The sequence below is a fragment of the Sphaeramia orbicularis genome, chromosome 16 (assembly GCF_902148855.1).
Source record: "Sphaeramia orbicularis chromosome 16, fSphaOr1.1, whole genome shotgun sequence".
Taxonomy (NCBI): domain Eukaryota; kingdom Metazoa; phylum Chordata; class Actinopteri; order Kurtiformes; family Apogonidae; genus Sphaeramia; species Sphaeramia orbicularis.
Window position 1 is genome coordinate 15,527,389 of NC_043972.1, and position 14,076 is coordinate 15,541,464.

Sequence of the window (14,076 nt, forward strand, 5' to 3'; positions counted from 1 at the left end):
TGGGGTGCTTTTTCATTCAGTGGAACACTGGAGCTTCAGGTGGTGCAGGGTCGTCAAACGGCGGCTGGTTACGTGCAGATGTTGCAGTGGGCATCCCTCATGACTGAGGGCCCTCGTCTGTGTGGTAACAGCTGGGTTTTTCAACAGGACAACGCTGCAGTTCACAAAGCTCGCTTGATGAAGGACTTCTTCAGGGAGAATAACGTCACTCTTTTGGACCATCCCGCATGTTCCCCTGATTTAAATCCCATAGAGAACATTTGGGGATGGATGGCAAGGGAAGTTTATAAAAATGGCCATCAGTTCCAGACAGTTGATGCCCTTCGTGAAGCCATCTTCACCACTTGGAGCAATGTTCCCACCAGCCTCCTGGAAACACTCGCATCAAACATGCCCAAATGAATTTTTGAAGCGATTAACAAGAACGGTGGAGCTACTCATTACTGAGTCCTACTGAGAAAATTTTTTGTTCTGGTTTGGAGAGTTTTTTGTAATTTTTTGAGCGATGGCCTTAAACTTTTGATCAGCTGATAAACAGCCTATTTCAGTTTACTTGTTTTCAATAAATTACTTTTTCAAAGTGCTTTTTGTCTCACTCCCCCTTCTTGCTTTTGTATATTGTAGCTCTACTTAAAACCTCATTAAGATCCAAATGTGCAAAAGGTAAATTCTAGCTATTTTTCAACTGGTCTTAAGATTTTGATCAGGTCTGTATGCACTTAAGAAGGTGCTTTAAAAAAGAAAAAAGTCCATTTGAGCAAACTAAAATGCTTCTGTGTGTGAACAACAGGCCAAAACATAGTCTTGTCCACATTTTTGTTCAAGCCACAAAAATGTGGACAAGGCTTTTGCCCAGTGCCGGGCCATAAAAGAATCTCATAACATGATCATGATAAAAATTCCATCAATAAAGATGATAAAATTTGGACATTTCTTCAAGATGTGGATGGATCGCACAGAAGAAATAAATGCGGCACCTGTGAAGCGCCACATGTGGGTAGATTTTGTGCTTGGCGAGTACTTTGAAGAAAGGCTATTCGTCACACTGGCAGGTAAATGTTTGTAGCAAAGTAGTCTTGTATTAACAAAACTGTGTTGTGAGTCTGTACTGTGTTTCAATCTCATTTACAGACATGCTGCCTCTGTTCCTTCCTGCCAACTGTGTGAGGCACATTCAACAGATCTCGTAATCTCTCATGAAGCCGCAAATCTCTACTCTTGTAGCTACAAATAAACAATACAACAACAATAAATTCTCATTTTCCTTTGTTTTAATACGTCATCTGTCATTAAACTCAATGTATGAAAAAGTTTCTCCACAGTAATGTTGTAAAGTTTAGCCTCTGAACTTTCAAACATTATGAGGATAATCCTAAAACAGCCAGCATCATCATATTATACAGTTCTGTGCAAATGTCTTCGGCTAATATTGGGCTTGTTGGTTTAGTAAAGTTCTATGACCACACATATGCATTTCTCAGTTTCTGTATTAACATTAAATATGGATATATGTCCAGTATGTACAGAAGTAAAATCAAAAGCTTCAGGAAAAAAAACAGCTTCTATAATACAAAGTGGTTTATTTTTTTTGCACTTAAATATGTCTTTAACCCTTTTGTTCAGACAAAATGAGATTTACTGCATTAATTTTCTGAAGTTTTTTATACCAGGTTTCATTCAACACGTGTCAAATGTTTTTAACTGTTCTTGCTGCTTCTTGACATGGGGTCATGGGTCACACTAAATAGTGACTTTAATTTTAGAACCCATTTTGTGTTTTTTAACGCTGTTCATATATCTCCTGTATTTTCTGTGTTGTATCTGGAAAAAACATAATGAGAAATGTATATACTCATTTAAACCCTGAAAAAAACAAAAAAGCTAAAGGTTGCCAGTTTTGCACAGTACTGTATATATTATGATGAATATCAATATTGATTAATGTTTATGTATTTTTTGCTGTATTGTAATCTTCATCTAAAGTGTTATGTACTGTATTATGTATGCTTTATGACTAAACAATGAATAACAATTACAACCTATAACACCTGCAATAAAATATCACCACCCATTCCACATGGAGGAGCTAGAGAACATGTATATGAAGAATTGAGAGGTGAAGAAGAACCTTTTTTTGTTTTTGGTTTCCCTTTTCCTCTTAGTTTAGAAATGATGGCATTTGTGTGAATACATACCTGTGTTCGTAGGATCTCTCCTTTGGTTAGCTGCATGTCTCCGGTGAGTTCTTTAACAGCGATGCCCAGTGGCTCCAATCGCTTACTGAAGTAATTAGTCATCTCAGCTGCCAAGGCCTTCATAGGAGCCACATACACAATCTACAGAAAGAGACACACACATAGAAATAAATAGGCTGGTGAATAGAGAGGGGTAGAGAGAGGATGGTAGGGGATGAAGGTGGGGGTTGGGACGGGCTGTGCATGGGAGAAGGGACTGGAAGGACACTGTGGTGATAAATGAGCAAACCCAGGCGGGATCATTTGTTCCCTGGCAACCAGCACAAATCACAATTTATTGAGAAATATGATGCCAGCCACTTGCATGGGTAAAGTTTAATGGTGATATATGAAAAGTGGCTGTCATCACTGGCTGGCACTCTGCGACGTTGCGTGTGAGCCTGTGTGTGTGAGAGCCTTCATGAGGACAACAAAGCCTTTTGGTTGTCTAAATTATTTATCTGAGTTTGTGTTAGTATTTGACGCTATGAGCTTATAAAGACATGTACTATAATATTTTCAAGCAGAGTAGGCAATGATTTTTGCTGTATTTATTTACAAATTTATTTACAAACAGCTGCTATTTCAAGTGACTAATTTTTTTTTTTATTATTATTTTTTTAAATAACGCCAATTGTGCCTTGGTAAATATATCCATCCAATCATAAAAAGGTTACGACTGTCTTGTTAAAAATGTCTATTGCCGCGTTTCCACTCGACTCAGGTACCAGGTACTATTCCTGGAGACCGTTTCCATTACAGGATCCTACTGAATTAAGAGTACCTGGATGTCATAGTGACACTGCGCATAACTTCCATGATGTCTGCTCAGAGAGTTGCTGATAAACTCACTCGTTGCGTGTTGCCCTGTCAAGCTCATGCTGAGTCTTTTCATCAGCCACCAAGGACAGAAATGTCTGAACCTCCTCGACTGACCATGGCATCGTTTTGCTGGCTGTTATCATGGATTAGCCAACCAGTATATTTACTATAAACTTCCAAATCTAGTGTGTTGCGCATTGATGACGCAATGACACAGAGACAACTCTCTGACCAATCAGTGGTCTTCAGTGTTTACATGTCATATTTTAGTATCTCTTCACCCATTTTGCAACCTCACCCGAGCAAGTATTAAAAAAAATAGCACCCGGTACCAGATTCCAGGTTCTTTTATGTAATGAAAACACAAAAAGGCCGAGTCAAGTTGAACCGGTGCCACATAGTGGAAACGCGGCATAAGTCTGGAGGAACACTGCAAAAAACAGCCATACCAGAAAACTAAATATTCTTCTTCAGTATTAAATAAGACCAAATCATCTTATGGACTGTTAAATCTTGAACAAGAGTTGGAATACTTGATTAAGACAAAGTCAAGTATTTTTTTTTCTTTCCTATATATATTATTCTTTTCTCAAAACCAAGGATTTTTCATTGCTTTGTTAAAATTCATTTTTTGCATTGTAAATTAAACAGAGTAGAAGAAACTGAAGAAGTCAGACAAGTTGAGTTTGCCTTTTAATATTAAGTACAGTATCATTTCTTACATGGTGTACATGTAGCCTCAAGTGGCTGTATTCAAATTAGTGAAACAGTTTTAATTTTCCTGACAGCTGAACAGCTCAACATTGAGAAATTACAGCACATATCAGAGCGTCCCTTTGATGATTTGGAGTTTCAAAAGTCTGAAGCCACGAGTGAAAAGACTTGTGTTTTGTATTTTATTTTGGATTCAATATAAAGCTTTTCAAATGACAGTACCAGCCACAATAGTATGAGTCAAACACTGAATTTCTAAAAATGTTTATTAATTTAATATGTCTTATATATTTGTTATGCATTCCTTTTCTGCTTTAAATGTTCTCTATGTAAAATGTGTCCACATAGGTGAAGGTTGAAGAAGCAGCTTGTGACCGAAGGGACGCCAGGTCAATTGAGGAAAATTGTTAGCTAATGTGCCCTTGAGCAAGGCATCTAACCCTCTTTGCTCCCTGAGTGCCTTACATGGCAGCCCACTGCAGTGTGTGGTGTGTTCTTGCATGTTCAGCTAGTGATGGGTTAAAAGCAGAGGGTCAAATTTGGCGTACGTTGCAAGTTCACATGTAAAATATATACTGACATACTGACAAATAAAGCATCTTCCTCTTATGTTGGAGTCTTTGTTGTGTTGGAAGATGTATGTCTGTTGTCATGAGATGAGTTTCTACTGTTGGACACCATCTTAGTGGTAGGGGAGCAGAGGAGATGCACCAACTAACTTGATAGCAAGTATGAATGTGGAAAGCAAACCTAAAAGCTCAATGCAGAAACCCAGTATATTGTGTCATTCACTTAATAATGGAGCTGGCTGATGTCCACAAACAACTGGTTTCAAGCCCAAAACAGACCGCAGCATATACTCCACATGAACATGCAGAAATTTTCCGTAGTGCACCTTTAATAACAGCAAGCACTCAAACTGGCATTGACGCCACAAGTTGGTGTTACATCGACAATATGTGTTGTCTGAGTACAATCAGAAAATGTTCCAAACAACTTCTTCTGACAGATGCTGGGTTTTGTCGATCCTCAAATGCGCTTATAATCTGACACACAATGATGTACTCTGCAAGAACAATGGTTCTGTTGGCAACTGTTGCAGTCTTCTTCTTATTCCTTTCCACTATCAACATGTTAACATTTTCAAAGTCAACAACATCCAGTTTTCTTCAAGTTGATTGATATGGACAAACCTCTGATTCACATCAAATTTATTCCATAACTGAAAGATCAATTGAGAAAAAACGTTGAACATACCTGTTCCATTTTTAGGTGAGGGATAACATAAAATGTAAATGTACTGTACAGCTCCAAAAAAGCTGTACATCTCCCAAATCTCACAAGAAAATCAAGTACTCATACAGGTCACCACTTCAATTAACTGACAAAACATAGTCTGTTGGAGGAACATAATCAAGTAAATCCAGCTGTCATTGCTGTAAAACTATCAGATAGCTCCAATTTAAATCCTTCCTGAAATCCCAGCATCCAAAGCTCTAAGGATCAGATCTGAATCTCTGCACGGGATGTGTGAAACTCAGCGAGGAGCATGCTTAATCTCTACCAGGCATATTGAGAAAACTCTGTAGTAGAGTCGCATTGGAAAAGCTTAGACGGCATTCTTAAATATTCTTAGATGCCTTTCATAGTTAGATTTTGTTGTTCGAATATTTTCACTGTGGGTGTGTGTTTAGTGCCAGACCTTGAATTCATCCTTCTTGATGACACCTCCGGGCTGCAGGTGCTGGCGGATCTCATGAAGGACAGTTAGCATGGCGATGTTGGTCTTTCCAGCACCAGTTGGAGCGCAGATCAGCAGGTTTTCATTGGTGTTGTAGGCTGTCTCAAACACCAGGGACTGGATCCTGTTCAGACGCTTCATCCCCTTAAAAACGAGCTGACCAATCTGAGAGCACACAAAGGACAAAACACAGGAGCATTATGTTTTATGATTGGCCTGAAGAGGGCGGTATAGACTGTGTCAATACAAAAGTTACCCCAACGTTAAAATATATACTCTTGAGAAACGTACGCCAACATTCCATTGATTAATTTGTTGCATCAAATATCCATCCTGTTCTGACTCAATTACACTTCTGTTTTTATTTGTTCCGATATTAACAATGTTGATATTATTTCAATTGTGTTAATGATATCAGCAATGATGGAGAAATAAATCAAATACAAATTTGTTTGGAAACATCTATATTATTTTGGTTGTGATTCTGCTTCGTCATCCAGTTTAAATCTTTTTTTTTTTGTTTCCACTTTTGGCTAAGCATAAAGGACATGTTCTGGTATTCTACCTGTTTTGGCCACTTTAGATTTATTTTAAAAATAGGTGTGTCTGGCTCAGTCAAATGCATAATTATGTCTAGAAAATCATTTTTGGACCATGTTCAGTGATGCATGACTCAGTTGCTGAAGCAAAACAGCAATATCAAGCATCTCCAAACTGATCCCTTTTAGCCTGTAATACTAAGTCTGGAACTCTTTTGTATTAATAGTGACATGATTTACTCAACTGGAAAGGAGTTCCATTAAAGTAATAACAAAGACTTATGATCATAATAACAACAAACATAAGCAGATAAGACATGTTTAGGTGATTGGGTGGGATGTTACATTCACTTCTGTATGGAATGTATAATTTTTAAACCTTCTTAGTTTGCCTTAAAATTGAACATCTTGCCCTCCTCATAGATTCTAAAGCTTGATATATTTTATGTATGAATATAGTGTGTTTAACATATTTCAAGCAATAGAATCGACAAGGTGGGCAAGAATGTTATTTTAGATTTTAAAAGTCAAACCTAATGATTTTGCTGTATTTTCCAAAATGATATTCAAATGAGTTCAGGTCAAAGGTCATTATATGGAGCTGGATACACATTAAAGGCATTATTTAAGGATTATATGCATGAATGATATATAAATTGATAAAATTGCTTAAGAGCTTTGATTTTTAGGAAATGTGGCTGGTGCAAGGTGATGGCAACTGGGGATGAGTTCAGCTGCTGCTGTAGCAGCATCTGGAGGTTTAGATAGTTGGAAAATATCAATATATGGCATCAGAAAATGAATCTTTCTTTGAATCAAAAATTCAACTATCTCTGAGTAAGTCTATGAAAGTGGGCCAGGTAGGGACAGAAAGGAGACCAACCCTTTGCAAGCACTGCATTGGCCATTTGTCCATTAAAATCTATCATTATACTTACACACAGTTACACCCAGTTATGATCTCCAACACCACAAAACTGTCAGATACTGTATCCGATGCTGACTGAGACTCACATTACTGAGTTGCTCCTAGCGACCAGATTTAAGCCAATGTCAACAAGTGAAGCTGCCCCCAACACAACCTGTATTTTCAGAGAAAATGAAGACTCTAGAGAGCCTGACATGAAATATAGACAGGTGATCAGTTACACAGTGTCAGTGACTGAGCCTGTGTATACAAAGTGACTGTGTAGAGAACAGGAGCATCAGCAAGCAAAAGCAAGAGAAAAGTCTGTGTGGTGGGATCGGCTGTCACTCAAGCTGCCCTCCGTCTGCCTTCACTATGGCAACAGAGTGTGGGTGATGGCCCTCAATCTCACACAGCCTCTGATAAGTAGAGAAATAGCTACTGTGAAGGACAGTTGGTCCGGCACACAAACACGCACACAAACACACAAACACACACACGGGAGAGAAACGTCCTGTTGCACAGGTGAACCAGTTTCTTCTGGAACTGACTATAACCAGTTAAAAGCCATGTGAAAGCATGGATATACTCCATCCATGTTGCAGAAAGATGTTTTTTTCACATAATTTATAAAAGAAATGTTGATTAGAAACAATGTTTCAAAAATTGCTCTCACTGATGACACCAACCTGAAGCTCACACACTTATGAATAAGATTTTGTATGGAAATTAGGTCCAAATGCAAAGGACCTGTTGATCACTGATCAAAATTTCCTTGGAATTTTTTTGCTAACAAAGCTATAAAGGCCAACAGAAATACATTTTCTATGCATATGGTTCATTGCCCGATGCCAATAAATGGCTCTGCTTCATAAGGTGTGTGTATATTATTAACACATAAAGACTCAGTGCTACTATTGTGGTAGTTCCCAAATTATTTTTTCTCTCTATTTAACCTTTACTTAAGTGACTGATCATCATTTGTTATAATATTACCCTTTCTAATTTCCATTTTCCACTGCAAATGATGTATTTCCTCATATTTAATTTTCTGTACTCAATTTAGATGTCCATGAAAGCGTATTGCATTTTCAGGTTATTACATTAAAACAGACAAAGTTGAAGAGAAAGTGACTTTTTCAGCAAATATATCAAGAAATGAAACATCTCCATCCACTGTCATTGATCCAACTCCATGGGTTTTACTGGTGAATCAATGTTGTAGAAGATAACGGTGTTTCCACGTTCACAACGGAGCCTCTAAATGTCCAAATGAGTCATATCTGATGACCATGAAAAGATGACAAACTGAATTTTACACCAAATATTTACATGTATTGAGAGGATAAATGGTTTCACAGTCATTAAATATTTTAAATGAGTAGATGGTTTTGGTCACCAGTGGATGTTTGGGTCTTTACGGGTTAAATTATTATTAGATTTATACTGTAATGATGGCATGACATGGACAAAAAAAGGTAATTAAGTGGCTGATCACATTTATTTCCCTCAGATACATTAACCCATCAAGACCACCACCAGTGACCAAAAATATCTACTGATGTTGAATGTTTAAAACCTGTTGATCCGCTAATCCTATCAATACATGTAAATAACTGGTGTAAAATACAGTTTTTCATCTTTTCATGGTCATCAGATATAACCCATTTGGACATTCAGAGGCTCTGTAGTTACTGTTGAAACACCGACATCTTCTATAACATTGATTCACCAGTAAAACCCATAGAGTTTGATCAATGACAGTGGGTGGAGACACTGGATTCATGTTCATTTATTGATATATTTTCTTGAAAAAGTCACTTCTTCTTCAGTTTTCTCTGATTCTAATATAAAAACTTTTGAATTTACTCTGAGCTTTTATGTATACCTAGGCTACATGATCAGTAAATTAAATGTAGAAAAATAATTGATTTTCACTGAAGAAATGCAAAATAAAGAAGATAATACTACAATAAATGGTGATAAATCACTTAAGAGAGGTTAAATATAGAGAAAAATTAACTTGCACAAAAGTAGCACTGGGTCTTTATGGGTTAATTAGGTGGACCATCCTGGTATATTAATGGTTGCGAAAGTAGAAATTGTGAGAAATTGTAACATTTTGGCATCCACTGAGGAGATACAAGTTTCAAAATGAACCAAATGAATGACATAGAAACTCCAACATGAACAAAGTCCAACATCATGATTTGGCACTGGAAGCAAAACACATTCCACAAACTCCTGCACATTACAGTCAATTAACCAAACACTGTTAGTAGTGACACACTCTAAAAGATCACCATGAACAGACGTACATACACCCACCAGCTTAGCAGCGTTCCTGCAAACACCAAGTAATGATGCAACGCCCTCTGTGAAATACACTACATTAACATACATACAGTTCCCATCGGTTCATTTTATTTCTGAAGTACATTTAGAGTTTATAAGTATATCTCCACCACATTACATTATTAATGGGGCAACAGGAGCCCAACTACATCAGCATGTTTCATTTCTGCTTCCTACAACAGATTAAGAGGAAGATGGGACTTTTAGTAATGGAAGAATTAGTATGTTCTGATATAGGAGTATGCAGAGAGTAAAAAAAAAAAAAATCCAATTACATACACCTTGTTTACTGGAGTGGGAGCCCACATTGGTCAATAGGAACACTAAGTACAAGTTTCTGAAAAGATAGACTTGCAAATCCACTCAACAGAGGTCACTGTGGTTCCAGGTGCGTTCTGTGCCACATCTGTTTTTGTCTTGCTCCATCATTTCACCATGTTTCTGCCACGACTCTGTTCCACCTCTGCTCAACTAAGGCTGTTTCAGGATGCCTTAAGCTTAGACAGCAGTATTATTTATTCAAGGATTCATTAGAAGTATGTCATCACTTTCCTCTTCCCCTCGTTTCGCTCCAACACTCATAGAAAGAAATAATTAAAGAGTGCATGTCAGGCGAGGATATGTGTGGTGCTGTTGGGAAGTTGGCCCTGCAGCCCGGTAGGGAGGAGGAGGTTATTAATGCATCAAAGAGCAACTTTATTAGAGTCCACTTAAGCTGTGAAGGGAGTGAAGGGTGGCTGTGCTGGCTGCTGTTTGGGGTCACAGAGGCTTCTGATGAACAGCTTAGCAGAGTCTCCGATGTACACATAGATAAACGCATGTGCGGGCACTTCTTTTCTCCGGTCCTGATTGATTTCTGATTGGCAGCGAATGCAAAAATTAACAACAAGTGAGGTGGGGTCCACTTTTGAGGACAGCTAAATAAAGTTGGATACAACTGCATACGAAGCTGTTCACAGGCATGTAATATCCATGCTTAAGCCACAGTTCCCCTCAGCAAATGGGAATGGACAAGAAGTTGATTGCAGCTATTCAAAGCTTTCCAGTTCTGTCAAAACAGAGCTGAAAATATTCAGGATTAAACAGCTCAGACACCGTGCCTGAAAACTGCTACGTCCTTTTTAAGGCTGCTGGCAGTTATTTTTCATTTTCCAGGCTCCAGACGACAACCATGTAAGGACTAACAATAATTTTCATTATTGACTGGACTTTTTGATCTTTTGATGAAATAATTCAATGTTTACACTATAAATAGTCACAGCAAGTAGCAAACACAAAAAAACATTCTTCAACAAATAGTTCAGAGGGATCAAATCCTCTTTTATTAGAGGGCTGATATGTGACTGAAAATATTATAGACACTTTCCGTCCTGACATCATTGGACATCCTGGGTTTTTTAAGCATCCTGTTTTTGTGTTTGTAGATGTAAGGACAATCGTATCTGAGTTTCAGTACAGGTGACATAATGGAAAAACACCAACAACAGTGGCAGGTTTTTTTTCTCTTTCTGTCATGAAATATTTAGGCATAGTTTAGGAGGAAAAATCACAAAAAAGTCCATCTATTCTACTTAGTGGTAAATGCAAGAGTAAGAAAAGAACATGGACAAATATAAAAACCAAAGAAAAGGCTCAGATCCAACAACTTCAAAATTTTACAAAACTCATCAATACTACATTAATCAAACGAAGAGTTAATGCTAAGACTGACAGGTAGAGGATTCTCACATTAAGTGCCAGGTGTTGCTGTAAACATCATGCCACATCCCAAATATGATCATAACAGGAATAAGCATCATAACAGGTACACTGGTCCAATGTAAACACAGTCAGTGTGATTAACTGTTAAGCAGTTCAAGTTCAGATGCTTTGCATATTTGCAGATACATGGATTTAAAATGCCAATAGTGTTTACAGTGCACCTGCCTGAACTTTATTACCATGCAGATTGTTGTGTTCTGTTGTGTCGGGCATAAGTCGACTTTTACAGCTGTTTTCACACAGAAGAGTGAGGTCAGCAGGTGCATTTCTCAGATTTCTAAGCAATAGGTTACCAGCAATAAGAAAGACAGATGTGACTGTGCACTCAAAGCTTTAATCACTTACTCTAGTGTTTGGACATTTTCCCAAAAAATCTATTTGTGTTCTGTATTTGAATCATTATATATTGTGTGTTTTTATTTATCTTCTTTACTACCATTGATTTTCACCAAGATAAAATGAATCGTTCATTAATTTATCAAAAAGAAAGTCACACAGCAAACAAGTCTGCACAGACAGACTTCCAGCTCTTAATAGGGACACACCAAGGTCGTTTCGTCTCATCATAAATGTTCACTTGAGCTACTAAGTCACATACAGATGCTCCGAGAAGCTATAATTCATTGAGTTAGGAACAAAGCAGTTATGAACTGTATTGTGCGCAATATTTTCAGGTTTTCCTGAAGCTGAAAAATCCCTATACCTGCCATCTTAGAGACTAAAAAACATTATAGCAGCTACTGAATTGTGTTTTGTTATTTACAGTACATGACTGTTTTTTCATAGTAAGATTCACCCAGGAAAAACCTGAAGTGACATCTTTTGATTCCTACAATGTGTAGTCATAAATAGATTCCATTTAAAGCTTTAACAGTTCAGTAAATCAGGTGAGTTAGTATCCTCCAAGGTTTCAGCATTTTGTAAATACAATTTTATCTGTGAAAGCAAAACGGAATGTTATACTGTAATTGAAAATTCTTTGTGTCAGTTTTATAGTGAATAGGCTAATAATAATAATAAAATTTTAAAAAAAAATCTATCTATCTATCTATCTATCTATATATATATATATATATATATATATATATATATATATATGTCACAGTAGAGATTGAAATCCAGTAGGATTCCTAATCCTACTAGGACAGATAGTAATTGGAGTTTGTCCTAGGACAAACTAAAATTACTATCTGTCCTAGTAGGATTCCTAATCCTTCCATATATATATATATATATATATATATATATATATATATATAAAATCTCTCAATAATGCTTCAAAACTCAGTCTGATGTTCCTGAAATTTTAGCACCAGTGCTCCAAAAAGTCATTGTACATCCCTGATAAGTGATAAATGTGCCTAATTACGTATATGGAATTTCATGTACAGCCTAAACCACAGCTGCATGCTCTACAGTCAGCCCATCTGCTTCCACTGTGAACACTGTCATATTTGCAGCTTAAGGCCCCAGGTAGACTCCTCATAAATTGCCGCCCTCAGTCCATGACTAAACAAGTCCAGGTACACACAGATATGACCAAATCACATCCTTTCTACAATCTTCATACCTTCTGCAGGGCTTTTTCTTTCTCAGAACAGAGATAGCGATTCCACTATCCTCTTGTCTAGTCAACTATTTCCCCCAAGGCCAAGTCCACTGAGCTCCAACTTATAAATATTCATTTCTGAATTATGGACCACTGAGCTTCACCTCTTCTGCGAGCCTTCTGCACACTCACTCCTGTGTCTCTGTGGTGACCGGAGAGCCACAACAATCACTTGAGCGGCTGGCCCTCATTTTGATTTATCGACTTTGTCTGTTTGTAACGAAAAGCCAGCGTCCCCACACACCTTAAACATGCTAATTCATGCAAATGTATGCCTGCCCCAGTATTCACCTTGAGGTAAAGCATACATGTTGTAAATAGAAAGTTGCCATCGTTTAATGATCTTTGGAAATCTTCAATGCTTTTTTTATTCTCTCCTTAAAACCTCTCCGGCTTCATTGTTATGATAATGTATGCATACACATCTTCCAATTGGAAATCCAGCTGTGCCTGCCAAAACTTGTCTCTAGGGTGTGATGGCAGAGTTGTGCCGAGGTAGTTACTGTACAGCAATGAGTATTATGCAGCTGTTAACATACACTTACACCCCCGCTTCGCCCAAATATTACTCGTCAAGAATTTAAGCTGCCAGATATCATTCACAACAAAATTCAACTTTTGTTGCTTATCATGCAGGTAAATATGCACCATTATTCATTTCTGCTGAGAATCAAAGTAAATCAAACTAAAATACAGTTACAAATAAGATGATGGAGGTGGAAAAAACAATGTGACAGTGCATTGTGTGTCATTTGGTCCATTGAATATGTGTATGTAATGTATATAACATATGTCACTGTGACCAGAGCTTACAACTAAGGATAAAAAAACAACACAAAAATAGGTGCAATTAAAAAAAGGATAATTAACTTTTCCATGGTTTTAGCTGTTATTCACATGTTTAAGTTTGTTGAAGACTTGGGTGCTACATTATTCTAAAACAAATACATCATTTTACAGAATTTTCAACCATTATTACCAGATAAGTGTACACAAATTTGGAACAGACATGTCAGCTAAAATAGTAAACAAAAAGCTTAAAAGGAAACTTTGTAAAGAAATGAAAAAAGAGCCTAAGCCTTATAATGTAGTGAAAACCCTAGAATTATGTTTTGTCAAATGCTTTTTCACCCCTGACTCATGGAAAACTGAAAATTTCACAATTCAGTAAGGGCCTTATGGTTCCACAAAAAAAATTTAGTATTTACCTGCAAAAAATGAAAATACCAAAAATTATCTAGCTACTAACAATTGTAGCATATTAGCATAGCATATTCATTTAAAAAAATGCATCACTAAATTTGCAGTATAGCTTCAGCTTTTCACTCTGCACAAACTAATGCTGCCTTTCTCTCTTTTAGACACCACAGGTGACATAATCTTTTTTTCAATAG

General features: G+C 37.2%; 1 protein-coding gene across 3 annotated transcripts in view; it reads right to left on the reverse strand.

Annotated features, from left to right (window-relative positions):
- Window positions 1-14,076, reverse strand: part of ascc3 (activating signal cointegrator 1 complex subunit 3) — a 164,303-nt gene that overhangs the window by 104,227 nt on the left and 46,000 nt on the right. For all 3 annotated transcript variants that reach the window (XM_030158291.1, XM_030158289.1, XM_030158290.1), the window contains 2 exons: window positions 5,473-5,676; window positions 2,196-2,336 (listed from right to left, as the gene is read on the reverse strand). In XM_030158291.1, coding sequence (XP_030014151.1) covers window positions 2,196-2,336; window positions 5,473-5,676 — 345 coding nt within the window. The remainder of the gene's footprint in view (window positions 1-2,195; window positions 2,337-5,472; window positions 5,677-14,076) is intronic.